We start from the raw sequence: 14524 nt of genomic DNA, 5'->3' as shown, positions 1-14524 counted from the left end.
GTACAAGTCTCTCATATGAACATATTTTCACATGATTTTGTCCAATATACTGCTTTACATTGTTACATACATGTAAAGTAGGACTTTACAAAGCATGGAAGCACAAGCAGCATCAGACTCCCTTATGCATACACCTGCTCTGACCTGTAAGCCTTTTCAACATGAGTACTGTAATTCCACTTTTAGATCTACAGTACATTAAAAATGTACTCCCTGACAAAAAAAGAAGATGCATTTTGGGGCAAAGGTTGAATGATTTAGGACCGAAGTGTCAGTAAATATGAATATTAATGTGAGTGGGAGTGTGGCAGGACCTTTCGGTGACCTTGTATTGCCCTGAGCAGCGAGCTCAGGCAATATAGTACTTTTTAAATCATTCAAAGTGCAACTTTAAGATTAAATTAGCTATTTTTACCCCTTCACTAACTCAATGTATCTCTATGGATAAAGATTTGCTTTCGTTTGCATAAAACTTTAAATGGAGGTTTAGCTACAGACACTTTGTGAATGACTTTGAACTGTGCCAGCAGTACAGCAGGCTGTGAAAAATAAGAGATTTCTTAAAATGCACAACAGGATAATTGATGCCAGGTCACAAAGTGAACAAGTTTCCTTTTGGAAATATATGTTTAAGAATGCTAGTGGGATAATGCAGAGTATGGGCAGTAAAAATCATGAGTTGCCTGAGAGTGAATCAAAGATAAAGACAAAGGAAGAAGACAAGCGTAATGTGCAGAGTGATACCATTTTCTGCTAAGTACAAGTTAGCAGAAAATGCATTGTCACATGTTGGGTGAGCAGCATCTCATTGAGCCAGTTTAGCACCTTCAGTTCAGGATGTGGAAGTTAAAGGAATAATTCACCTTCAGAATGATCACTTGTATATCAATCACTCACCCAGTGCTACCGTGACATCTTGAAGAAAATGTTGATTTTCTTGCATGCAAGTAGACAGGAATTGAAGTCAATGGGGTACGAGTTTAACAACAACAATGTTGTGTCTCGTCAAATGTGTTAGTTATGTTTATGTATTATGTCTGTAATTTTCATGTTTTTTCACGTCTAGTCATGTCTGTTTGTTTAGATCCTTCATCTCTAGTCAGTCTCTGTGTTTATTGTCTCGTTTTCCATTTCCTGTTTTATTTTGTACTTACCTCTTGTCTTTCATTTCAGGCCCTGTTTCTTCCTCCCCTTGTGTGTTTTCCCACCCTCATCAGCGTCTGCCCCGCCCCTGATTGTTTCCACCTGTTCCCACTCACCTCATGTTTAAATAGTCCTGTCTCTCCCCTGTCCTGTGTCAGTTCGTCTTATTTGTTTCCCCGAATGGTCGTGCCAAGCCTCAGCTCAGAAAGGATCGCTCTCACTCATGTCAGGTTTTGTTTTGTTGTTAATTTTGTAGGCTTACGTTTTTCTTAAGTTCTCTTTTTGTTATGCTTAGTTTTTTCCTCCTTGTGAGCGCTTTTTGTTTATTCCAGTACCTACTCTGTTAAGAGGGATTACCTGATCTTTGGAATTAAAATTACATTTTGTTACATTTGAGCCTTTGTCTTTGTCGCTTTATAAAAACTTCTGCTGTCGTATGCTTACTACTTATTTACGTATATTTTCTACTACAATGCTGGTTTATTTCTATTTCTACTTTGAGATGTTTATATTTTAGAATTGTTTATTTCTACTCTTAATTTCTAATTATGTGCAATGCCTTGTTTTTGTTTTTTTTATGCTGCTGCAATGAAAACATTTCCCAATTTTGGGATCAATCAAGTACATCTTATCTTAATCCTATCTTAATTAATCAAGGCTTTACTTTGTTTTAAGATTTAATTTTTTTTAAATTTAAGATTTTAATAACAACGTTTTTCTTCACGAAATCGAGGTAACACTGGGTGAGTGATTGATGTAAAATGTTACGTTTGTGGTTGAAGTATTTCTTTAAGGCATCCATGTGTTGCTGGTGTTTACCTGCAGGCCCAGTGGTTTCCAGCGCACGTTCCTGAGCAGAGCCGGCGTGGAGCTCAGGGTGTTCTGGGGCCTTTTCTTCAGCGTTAGAATGACTCCACACGGGTCTTCTCTCAGAGCGTTGACCAGGTTCTTCAGCTGCCAGCCCACCTGAGGAGCACACACACCGGGCTACCGAACTGCTGCAAACTACCACACACACACGCATGCTGTACACGATGCACTGGGAGCAGCCAAATCTCCTGAGGAAAACCACCGGGGATGTTGTACTATTTACAACAGCTGAGTATAATGACAGAATAAACCATGTATACTGTTTGTCATTTATGTTTTCAGGCCTGTGAATTCTGGTGTAAAATGTCTAGGAAAAACAAATAACTGCTATGTGACCGCTACTAAAGTACCTAACATGTTTTTATAGATCCTGAACATTTCCTTTTTTTCTGCAAAAAAAAAGGACACAAGCGTGTATATATATATATATATATATATATATATATATATATATATATATATATATATATATCCAAAATAGCTGCTTAAAATGTTTTTGTTCTATGTTATTCTCTACAAATAGGGGGGATACCAAAATATGGAGTTACAATCATCTACATTTGCGTGTGTATTTGTACGTTTTCTGTACACCTAATCTACTTTACCCCCTAACCTTTATCAATACAATATAAATAAGAAAACAAAACAATGATGACTGCCATCATTACATTTGCATAACTGGTTATCTTGTGTTTTTTCTCTTAAAACGTATTCATTTTCCACCATGTATTGGGACTCAGTTCCCGTGCGGAGAACCCAAGTTCAATCCGGCCTGGAACCATTTACACATGTCATCCCCTCTGTCTCCCCCTTTCAACACTGTCACTCTTCAATAAAGGCTAATCTTGCCCAACCTTTTTTTTTGTATTATAACAACAGCATAAACAGAACACACAAAGACAGAGAAGAAATACACTGGATCCATGGATCAAGGCAGAAATATATATCGCAACATGTATTATGACGTAGATTTGTATCCCCATGGAGATTCAAAATCTTCTAAACTTCAATAATCTAACAGGCTTAGTGGCTTGAGAGGGAAATATACATTCTCTGAGTGCTATGGTTAACGTCATATCTATTACATTTTGTGGCTACCAGTATCACTGATCTGAAAACATATGAAAACAAAGAGTCAGTATATTTTAGTTTTACGGAAGAGAGAGAGAGATGGTGAAAGAGTGAGAAATAACTGCTGACTGCAGTGTTTCTTTGTGGTTACGGCTGGCTTGTCTCCGGAGCTCGAAGCACTCGTCAGGCCATTGATTGGCTACACTGGACTCGCTACTGGAAGTGTCCGCAGAGGCCACTGCGCTCACACACACTTACCCAGACACACACACAGACAGAACTGCTGTGACCTTATTCCTGACATAATGATGACCAGCCTGTGTCAGCCTTTAGCAACCCGTTTCCTGTTCTCTTTGGCCCAGTTCAGAACACCGAGTTCAGCCAGCGTTCACCAGCAGCAAGGGATACAATAGAAGTAATTTACTACTGTATGTTTTGTCCTGTTCTGCACACTAGAGACAATGGGGTATGCCAGGACACCCAGGACACAATAGAACTGGTTGTATTTGTAATTTGCAAGTGACAGAAACAGGGCTAGCTATCAAACGGAACATACTGGAAGAAAAGGGACCGTGTGTCAGTCACAAGATCTGTCTTTATATATTTGGTCAGATGTTTTATCTTGTTAAATATTCTTGATAAGCACTTGATAACCCGTTTTAGACAAAGTTTTTGAGCAGCGGCTCGTCTTGTATTTATCTTTTAATATGAAGCTGTTTGTTAAACAAAAAGAACTTCCAGCACCTGTAAAGCTCACAAGTGAACATGTTATGTCTTGTTTGTTTAGGGTACCTGTGCCCCACTGCGTCCATTCCCTATGCTAAGCTAAGCATTGAGGAAAACATTGATATTCTCTTTCTTTCAAAAAGTAGGACAAGAAGATGTATACCACGTTCTCATATGTCTGGCCATTATGTAGCTACAATGAGAGTTAGAGGGTTAGCTAAGCTTAGCATAGAGACTAGGAGGAGGGTGACAGAGCTAGCTTAACAAACAAGATAAAGAGTAGTTATTGTAAGAGGTGCTAGTAGTTAGTTTATTTGTTTAACCTATGGACAGACAGAGGCTACCTGTTCACCTCTGCTTTCAGTTATTATGCTACGCTAATCTAACGGTTGTCTTACTGTTGTTTCCTATTCAGTGAAGACATGAGAACCTGGTCACAATATTTCAAAATGTCATACTATTCCTTTAACAAAAGAAGCAATGTTTTTTAAATTGTTAAGCTTGCATGGATAAGGTGTTGTCCCAGAACTGGATCTCGGTGTGGTGTCTCAACGACCAAGGTACGTTTTAACCGTTTGTTTTTTAGTTCTAATTGAAACAAAAGAAAAAGCAGAAACGGGTCGTTTTTGTTTTTTTCTGTTTCTTACTGTTAAAACAAGTATACCACTCAATGTTTTGTTTCCATAGGTGGGTGGGACTCCAGTGCCTCCTTGCTTCTGATTGGCTAGTTTGCCCTATGCTTGCGCTGTACTCTTCAAAATAAAGGTTCATACTCTTTGCAGTGCGAATATACATTGAATATATGGCTACATGCAAAACATACAGAAGACAGTCTGTCCGTGTGTGGGTGCGTATGTGTCTGTCAGCCATGAATCCCTATCTTATAAAGTATGAGTACCTCTCTGTTTGATGTTACTGACACTGCTGAATTGATGCGGCCGTATTTCCCGTTTGCGTGGTCAAGTCAGCATCGAGGTTTTTTTCTACAAATCTATATTAAAATAGCTTGGAGGTTGAGGATTGATAAATACTATTTAGAGTACTTTTACTGTGTACTCTGTCAAACTCCCCTCTTGAGTACAATAATGCATGTTTTCTGCTATCTTTGATGAGAGATAAAATGATGTTCTGCCATAAATTCTTAATGAGAGTGATACTCTTTGACTCAGTATACTAATCACTCTTTTTGGTCAACTTTTGTAAGGTAACCATATCATTTTTGACATATCTTAGTGTCAGAGCACTGACTGAACAGAATTATTTAACTTGATGCACAAAACATTTTTGTAACAAGGGTGTAATTATTTTTTTGAAAATATGCTCAACCAACCGGTCGAATTGGCCTTCATATTGTAAACTAGCAATACGACCTTTTCAGAGTTTCAGAGATGTTTTCCAATAAAATATGGTAAATGAATGGCTAGATTCATGGTAATATTACTAAATCTAGTACTGCCTTATGAGTCTCAGAGTGAAAGAGCGATAATAATTTATATAGCACCTTTCATGCATGGCATTCAGCCCAAAGTTGCACACACATGAGCAAGTTAGGCCAACACAGGATATAGACATTTGCTGTTAGGCCAGTTGTTGTTAGGCCAAACTTTTTATAATGAAAAACACTTTCCATTACTTTTTTCCATTTCTTTTTTGTTTTACAATTATAATTTATTATTTTTCATGAATATATCTGGTTGTATATATTGCTCATCTTCCATAAAATAAAAAATGTGTTTGTGTTTTATTTGAGTTTGATGCATACAAATACTGTACTATATGATGATTGTTGAAAATGCACTTTTGCCAAGGCCAGCTCGACCAGTTGGTAGAGGCTCATAAAAACAAAACTGTGTGGTCAGTAAAAAAAATCAAAATGGTTTGTGGTTATTTGTGTCCTATTTGATAAAAAAAATGCAAAGAAATAATTTGTCCATAGATTTCTTCTTGGTCTGGCAATTAAAGGGTTAAAATATGATTATTTCTCTGCCCCTAGTTCGTTCCTCGCAGATTCTTCAGTCTCATCAGCCTCATCTTTCCATCAGTCCCAGTCAACGCATCAGCCTCCAGCACACTTTCAGTGTCTGACTCCATAGAGATATTGTCCTGATGCTGTACAAGGGTGATGCCCCATGATCAAAAAATGACCCTGCCACTGACCTCTACATGTCACTTGTTAGTTGCTTTTACCTTAAAGCGACTTACATACACTCAATACTGTAGACAATCCTCACAGGAGCTATTTGGGGTGAAGCCCAGGGACACAACGACATGCTGACTGCAGTGGGGATTGAACCAGTGCCCCCCTGATCCGAAGATCAACGCACGATCAGCCACAGCCTCCCTAGCCATATTATGTCTCTCATTAATGTTACATCACCCCTTATAACGATTTTCTTTCCTTTCTTCTCTTTTCTCTTCTCTTGACTGAATTAAAAAGTCCAGTCTTTAAGTAATATTTGAAGTCCTTTTCCTGCACCTTTTTAAGGCTATGTTTGCAATATGTATTCAAAGGTCACTTATTTAAATAAATCAATATCTGAGGTTAGCAAACAGATACTGCCTTTATCTAGAGAGCCAATGACACCCATGAAGAATTGCAAATCTTTTCATCTGCTGTATTAATAAAATTGCCATTTGTTTTCAAATTGAAAATAAGGCACCAGAACATTATACAAAATATATATATATTTTAAAAGGGACCCGTAAGGCTTCTTTTTTTTAATGTTTTGCATTTGTACTAATTTGTAGTCAATTTGGACAAATATCTTTCGAACTAAAAATATCCTATGATTGCATAATGGTGTGAATATGTATAGCCTGCTCACTCAGTATTATTTTAGGTACAATTTATATTTTAAATGTAATGAAAAAGCCAACTCAATAGTGTGTTAAAAATAGACTTTAGGATATTGTAAAACAAAAAACTGCTATATAATGTATTCTTAACCCTCCTTTATCTTCACATTTGCTTTACACCCTCTATCCTTGGTGGTCATTTTGACCCCAGGAGTTTAAAGCTCAAGAAAATGATCATATTCAAAATTGTTACCAAAATGTACGTTTCAAGTACTTTATGTTTCTTAGTTGACTATCTAAATATCCATTTAAATAAAACACTACTAGCCATTTTCATTACATTAGCAGCACTAAACGTACCCTGTTTTTCACGTGGGGAGCGGGACCAAGATAACTTTCCATTTTTGGAAATGTTTCTGCTTGTGTTTGACAGACAACAGGAGCATCTGCATGGGGTATTCAGGGTGGACAATTTGACAGAGGATTTCTCTGAAAGTACAAAATAAAAGTATTTTATAGTCTTTGCGCTAGTAGTCTAACTACTGAGTCCAAAATGATCAGTCTTCAAACTTAAAAGTATTTGTATTGCTCGTCACATATAGCAGCAAGACAGACATTGTTGTACCATGGAGGGGACTTTGACAGGAGAGTATCAAGAAGTACACAGTAAAAGTATTTCATAGTATTTGGGATAGTTGTAACTACAACTGATTCCAACTTCATCAGTCTCATGAAAAACGAATGGCCAAAAATAATGTTATCGCTCATCAAAGATAGCAGAAGCTTGTCATTTTTGCACTGTGTAAAGGCAAAGAGTTAGAACCTTTATTTTGAAGAGTACAGCGCAAGCATAGGGCAAACTAGCCAATCAGAAGCAAGGAGGCACTGGAGACCCACCCACCTATGGAAACGAAACATTGAGTGGTATACTTGTTTTAACAGTAAGAACAGAAAAACGAAAAAACGAGCTGAATTTCCGTTTTTCCGTTTTGGGGCAAAATTGAAAAACAAAAAAACGACCCGTTTCTGTTGTTTTTTTTGTTTAAATTAGAACTAAAAAACAAACGGTTAAAACGTCTCGACATTTATGTTAAGTTAATTCATTTAGTTCAATCCTTTGTCTTTTGCTTTGTCTTGTGACTTCCTGTTTTATTTTGTCAAACCCTTCCTGCCCTTGTGTGTTTTCCCTCCAGTGTGATTGTCAGCTCCTCCCTTAATTGTTGCCACCTGTGTCCCCTTACCTTGTGTATATATAGTCTGCGTCTCCCCTTGTCCTGTGCCAGTTCGTCTTGTCTCACCAAGTCTGCCAGTCATCCCTTGACCTTGCTACTGTAAGTATATTTTTGATAGACTCTTTGTGTTACGTTTTTGATAATCCAAGTAGATGTTTTGTTTAGCGTTTTTGATCTTATAGTTTCTCAGTTTTGATCCTCCTAGTGAGCGTTTTGTGTTTTTGCCCTTTCATTAAATACTTTGTTAATCCTGACCTGCTTCTGGTGTTGTGCGTTTGGGTCCTGAGCCTTGTGACATTCATAACACTCGGTCATGCTAACCTTCTAATCCCTTGTTAGCTCCACCACAATGTTGGCCAGCGAACTGTGTATGCTAACAGCAAACACAAAGCCTATCCTAACCAGACCGGTTTAGAACAGTTCTTTAATCCAAATACAGCGAGCAGAGGGAAAAGGGAAGACAGGGAGAGACCAACCAAAAATAATAATAGAGCATAAACTGCTTCTGGAGAGGTTTTTCAAATCTCCAGGGTCTTCATTATTTTCCCAGATGCTATTACCTCCACATAATGATGTTGCCTCTTCAAACAGTCAGTTTGTTATTTGAGCAAAATCCACATTTTACCTCAAAAGAAAAAAGCTGAGCTAAAAACTGCAAGTCCTGTTTTGAAGTGGGTCTCAAACAGAAGCTCATGCATAGACATGAAGGCAGTGCTGTTGCTAAATACGTGGGCTAGGGCTACATAATGTTTCTATGATGTAATAGAATTTGTTTATTCAATATTCACACTAATCTAATTTTTAAATATGGAGTCTTGCTAGATAAACTTATCACCCATGATGATGACAGAGGGTTTGCTGGTAGTGTGTATCAGCAGCTTGATTTAGGACTGCATTTTTTTGTATTATGATAAGAGATTTCCTTCCGTTTTCCCACCTTCCTTTTTCCTCCCACTCTCCCAGCTCTGCCCCCTCCCAGCATCCCCTCATTTCCCTTTCTCCATTGCACACACACCTCTGTCTCCCCCTGCTTATCTCCTCCCCCAGAGTGAGGGATCAGAGGGGTGAGGGTCTAGCTGAGGGAGTAATGAAGGGTTGGAGCTGAGAGCCTAGCAGGGTGCGATCTGCACTGTCCCCTCGATGAGAGAGAGAGGGAGGGAGATAACACGTGCCTCCCTCACGCGTCAATCAACAGCACTCCATGCGTTCAAACGAGTAGTACCTATCGAGACGTACCAGGAATACTAATGGGAAAGCACACAAAAGACACACAAGACACCAACTTTTCTTTTCTTTTTCCTCCCATCCCTCAGATATCTCAAATAAATGCTGGAACGAATCGTTTGTGCCAGAGCTGACAGCACAGGCAATCAACTGAGCCCTCAATCACATGCTCTCACAAGGCCCCGTTTCCATTTAAAATGGCTGCCCATTTTCGAGCTTCCCTCTGATGTGATGAGTTGAAGGAAGAAAATACGAGTTATTCAAGTCTGAAAGTGGAACACATTTCAACCAGCCCCCTCCTTCAGGGGTTTCTAACGACAATGGGAACAAATTCTGGAAAAGAGTGAGCTGACAATCACACTGGACCGAACAAAGGTAATAATCATCATATAATCTGCTCCAGCGGCAAGTCTAATTAGCCTACATAGCTGCACAGGACAGGAAGCACCATGACGGCAGCAGTGGTGGTGGTGGTAGACATCATGTACATCTCCTTATCATAGCACAGGATGAAGAACGGAAGACAGAAATACATGAAAACTACATTTCCTTTGACTCTTTGGGACTACATTGTTGGAAGGTTTTTACTCACCACTGTCTGGTGATTGACTTGGATCACCTCGTCCCCTGCGTGGATCTTCTTACACAGGTCTGCCGGAGACTGCAGAGGCAGAAGTAATTGGAGGACAGAGAAGGACAACGGAAGCAAATTTAGGATATATTAAGGCTTGGATTCAATGTCATTGTGGAATTAGAGACCATGAGTTGTAGTCTGCGGAGTGTCAAGATTCCTACAGGGTGAAACAAAAACTCACATTCTCTGTGGTTCCTGTGATAACGTGGAGACCATCATACGTCGATTTGATGTACATCCCCTGAAAAACAAGCATAGGCAGGCAGGATTCAGTATAATATAGTACTATTGAGTAATAGAATACACAGGAAAAAACGTTTGTATCTGTCAATCTTTGTCTTGACCTGACTTACGGATGTGGAACAAATTCAAGACGTAACTATCAACTATATAAGTGAAGTGTTGGTTGACCAAGACCCTCCAAAGCAAACTTAGTGACCCTTATTATAGATTACCCAATATTTTAACTCTAATAGGACTGTTTTTTTAATAAAAACTAGACTCTTTATTTTGGGTTTTGATGATGACATATTGCTGCAAAATATCCAATCGGGTTAAGGTTATGTTTCAACATCAATGTTCTACACACATTCAATGGCCCCTTGAGCTCTGTCTGAAACAGTATGCTTTTTTTCCCCCCAAAAATGTACTTAAAATTGTATCCCCATAAAGATCTGACTGAAGACATAAAAGCAAAACCTTCACATTGTGACCCGGTGAAGTCCTGTAACAATAAATAATAAATAAGAGTGCAAAAGCCAGGCATTGCATATTTACACACCTTGAATATTTAATATTATTTTCAAAGGCATTGTAGAGACTTGGATTCAGTCATGTAAGAACATTATTAACAGCTTCAAAGGGAGATGCTGTTTAAATGCTGTGTGAAAAACAGTCTAAATAAAACATAGGCTTAGGTTTTGGTGGAGACGCAGGGGACATGTCCCCCTAATATTTAGAACACATGCGTTTCTGCACCATTGACGTCATTGCAGTCAGTCCCGCTTAGGATTCCCTCAAGTTCAGGGTGTTTTTTTTTTACAGAAAGAGGAATTATCCGTAGAGTTCCCTTCATCTCCACAACAAACTTACCAAGTGAGTAAGAATGGCAAAAAAGAATAACTTAAGATCCAGATGTCTGATAAAAAAATCCTTCATCTGGTTTAAAAACCAAGATTCATAAAGTTTCTCCTAAAAAAGGGCTTAAAACTGGTAAAAAATTCTAATTATGACAGACTCTGGCCAATGAACACAAGGCTGATGAATGACCCAAGGGGATACTGTACATCTGCACTACAGGTGACCCATATTGGTTTTACAAAGTTCTCTTGGTTTGAATATTGTTACAAACATTTGAGATTATGTAGGTTGTTTTTGAGACATTTTAATGCGGAAATGTTACTATACCTTCAATACTATATGTCCAAACCAATGTTCGAAACAAAATTCTGCCCTTAGGAAACTTTTGATGATAAAATGCTCTGTAGAGCTGAGCTGAACATTGATATTGATCTGCGTGCATGCTCAGGTGGGTCCTCACCAGGCCTTCACTTGGCATGATGCTGGTGAGGTGGACCACTTCCAGATGGGCAGACTGAGAGACCAGAGAGTCTGACGACAGTGAGATGATGTGGTCGCATATCCCCGCTAAGGTCTTACACTGGAGAGGAAAAAAGAAGCAGAGGATAAAAGACAGGAAGAGAGGTAGGGAAAGAAAAGGGACAAAAAGAGAAAGTTATTGAGATTGGTTTTGGTCCGTGAGGGATGCCGTGACCTAGCTTGAGGAGGTGAAACAGAAATCATTTCATCAGATTGTTCCACATCGCCACTTTCATCACTCCGGCACACAAACTGTTTCCTGTCACAGTTTGTCCACAGGCAAGCCCACAAGACGCTGTCACAGACAGAACAACACATCACGGATACCAGCCGGCCCCGAGGTGCCCGCATGACATTTACTAACATCTAAATTACAGAGCACACATTTTATTTGTTCGGATGATAGGGCTATTTCAGGAACCAAACAAAATCTTGAAAAAGTGGTTAGATTACCTCTACATTATTTCTTACACTCACATTCCTATTATGTAGTGCATCTGAGAAAATGCACCAAATAAAAAGGCTTCACCTTGCCTTTGTTCAAAATAAACGTTGATGATTTTTCAGGCTATTTGTCTGTTTGGTCACGCATGCTAAGTCGATTTATCATCAGCAACATCTCTGCCTTCTAATCGTGGCTGACTGACTAAAGGGGGCACACAGCAGAGCGCGTTACCCTGGGTTTCCTGCACACACACGCACACAAACACACTGACACACACACAGAAACGTAACCGTCATACATGTAAGAGAATATATGCCGTCTTTATTCACACAAGCAGCATGACAGTGATGAACCCTGCATAAAATAATCTTCTGATCTCAATCATAATGAGCAATTACGGGATTATAGTTATGAAATGAACACACACACTTACTGTATACACACACACACACGCGCGCACGCGCGCGCGCACACACACACACAGACACACTCTATAGCTCAGAGCCTGTGATTCAGTCAGTATGAGAGAAAAGGTGGTGGATCTTCTGCGAGCTGGCTATGTGATGCGCTCTCACACACACATACGAAAACACACACAATTCCATCCTTTTCTGGGTCAGTTATTTGAAAAACACACTTTAGTTTCCGTGTACTGTATACAGGCAGCAATATTATGTTCTTATCAAAGTATGCACACATTACGTAATGGGATACCCAGGACTTTTTATGTCATCAACAGACACCAATGAGATTTCATTTAAAAAATCAAAGGGGGAATGAAGGGCTGGGAGATAATTCAAAATGGTAATTTGTCGCATTTCAATGTAACGACATTGAAAGATTACATTGTTTCAACTGATAACTAGCCTGTGTTGGGAGTAACGCGCTACAAAATAACGTGTTACAGTAATCAGATTACATTTGTCTGTAACGCAGTAGTATAACGCGTTACTGTTGGTTCAGCAGTAATTACATTACAGTTACTACGCACAAAATTATCACGTTACTTGCGTTAACGATTTCGAATTGTCCATTTCGAATTGGCCCTCAGCAAATTCAAAAAGTATGCTTTTCTTATATTGTACTTCTTAAATATATATGTAAACAGATATTACAAAGTAGTATTCATGTGTTAGTGAGCCCACTTTTCATATATTTCTTCATATCTCCCCTTATTATAATCAATCTGAGGCTTCTGTTTTAAGGAATAAGCTGCCAATACTGGCTGGTTTGTTTTCTTAAAGCATATTCAAGTATCAAGTATAATTCACTTGAATTTGAATTGATTTTGCTAACTTACAAATTAACTTACGAGGCAGTATACCTCACATATATTGAGGGGCCAGCCTTTCATATGTTTTTTCTGTATGTGGCCCTCAGTGTAAACAGTTTGGACACCCCTGATATAGACCATTTATTTATTAACAGAAAACATGCTTTATATTTACATTTTTTTCTTGAGATATTAAAATGGAAATATACAGTATATTGCTGAACCCTTGGGAAATAGATAAATAAGATTTAGGAATAAGTAGGGGGAAGGCAGAAGCAGAGTATATCTAATCCTGCCTATAGAGCCATAAATAGCACGTGAAGTCCCCAGCTGGAAACCTCTCCCTGTGACAATCTTGCTGCTTTGCTTGTATCCCTCTTTGATCATCGGACTAATAGTCTTGACCCGGGGTTAAGACGGGCCCGAGAGACAAAAGGCCAGATAGCAGTGTTGAGACTTTGGACCGGTCCAGCTCTGACACACCCCGCCTTGATGTGACACGCCTCCGGAGAATCACAGCGCAGATTATAGGGAAGTTAACTTATGTGGTCGGCTGGCGTGAGATTTAAGAGCAGTCAAACCGAAAGCCAGACATAGTACGCTGCCAAAAGGATTAAGCTCTGGCTACACACTGCACCCCCCCCCCCCCCCTCTTCCTCACCAACCACCACCTCAACCTCCCTCTTTCTCTCCCATGCTTTGTTCCTCCCCACCTCACACCTTCTATAGCACGTACACTAAGCTCGGTTTTCATCTACTCCACACCCAGGAGCATATACGGGAAGATGGAGAAAGGGAGGAGGAAACGGGGCAAACGGAGAGGGGAGATGGAGAGGGAGGAAAACAGAGGAGAAAAGAGGTGATGAGGGAGGAAAGGGGAGAAAACAAGGGAAATGTGAAAAAGCACACACAACTAGGACAGTCTTATGTAATTTCTCTCATCCTTATGCATGCATGCACATAAAAACACACACAGTGATACACACTTCACGCTCCATCAGACAGACAGACTCGCACATGCTCATATCTTACACACACACACACACACACGCACACACACGCACGCACGCACACGCACACGCACACACTATCCCAGTCCATCTGATTGCTGCGGGCCGTAGTCTGAAGGAGAGCACAGTAGCAGTGAGTTTTGCATTATTGACAAACGTACAACTAGCACTACAGTAGCTACAGCAGAGCTGACCAGAGCGCTAAAACAAGCAGAGCCCCATGCTGGATGCACACTGGAGACCCCTTACGGTATGTCTGTCTGCATCAACATCCACATGACTCTTAAAGGGACAATTCACCCCAAAGTAAAAGAACAACAGCATTTTGCTCTTATCTGCAGTTTTATTTATTAATCTAGATTGTATTGGTGGGAGTTGTTGGAGATATCAAGATATCTGCCTTCTTTCTGATATAATGGAACTATAACTTGGCCTGGGTTTGTGTCTTTCCATAAATAAGTACCTGGTTAATTTAGCTAATCCACAGACCTTGTTGTAAGC

At 39.4% G+C, this 14524-nt stretch overlaps 1 protein-coding gene across 1 annotated transcript in view; it reads right to left on the bottom strand.

The window, feature by feature from the left end:
- The window catches only part of si:ch211-26b3.4 (connector enhancer of kinase suppressor of ras 2), a 75438-nt gene that overhangs the window by 22744 nt on the left and 38170 nt on the right, over window positions 1-14524 (bottom strand). Inside the window, exons 6-9 of the mRNA XM_034121257.1 lie at window positions 11237-11356; window positions 9878-9937; window positions 9655-9723; window positions 1963-2109 (exon numbers count right to left, since the gene is read on the bottom strand). Coding sequence (XP_033977148.1) covers window positions 1963-2109; window positions 9655-9723; window positions 9878-9937; window positions 11237-11356 — 396 coding nt within the window. The remainder of the gene's footprint in view (window positions 1-1962; window positions 2110-9654; window positions 9724-9877; window positions 9938-11236; window positions 11357-14524) is intronic.

This window comes from Trematomus bernacchii, unplaced genomic scaffold, assembly GCF_902827165.1.
Source record: "Trematomus bernacchii unplaced genomic scaffold, fTreBer1.1, whole genome shotgun sequence".
Classification (NCBI taxonomy): Eukaryota; Metazoa; Chordata; class Actinopteri; order Perciformes; family Nototheniidae; genus Trematomus; species Trematomus bernacchii.
Note: the sequence above shows the minus strand (reverse complement) of the source record. Positions and strands in the feature narration are given on the sequence as shown.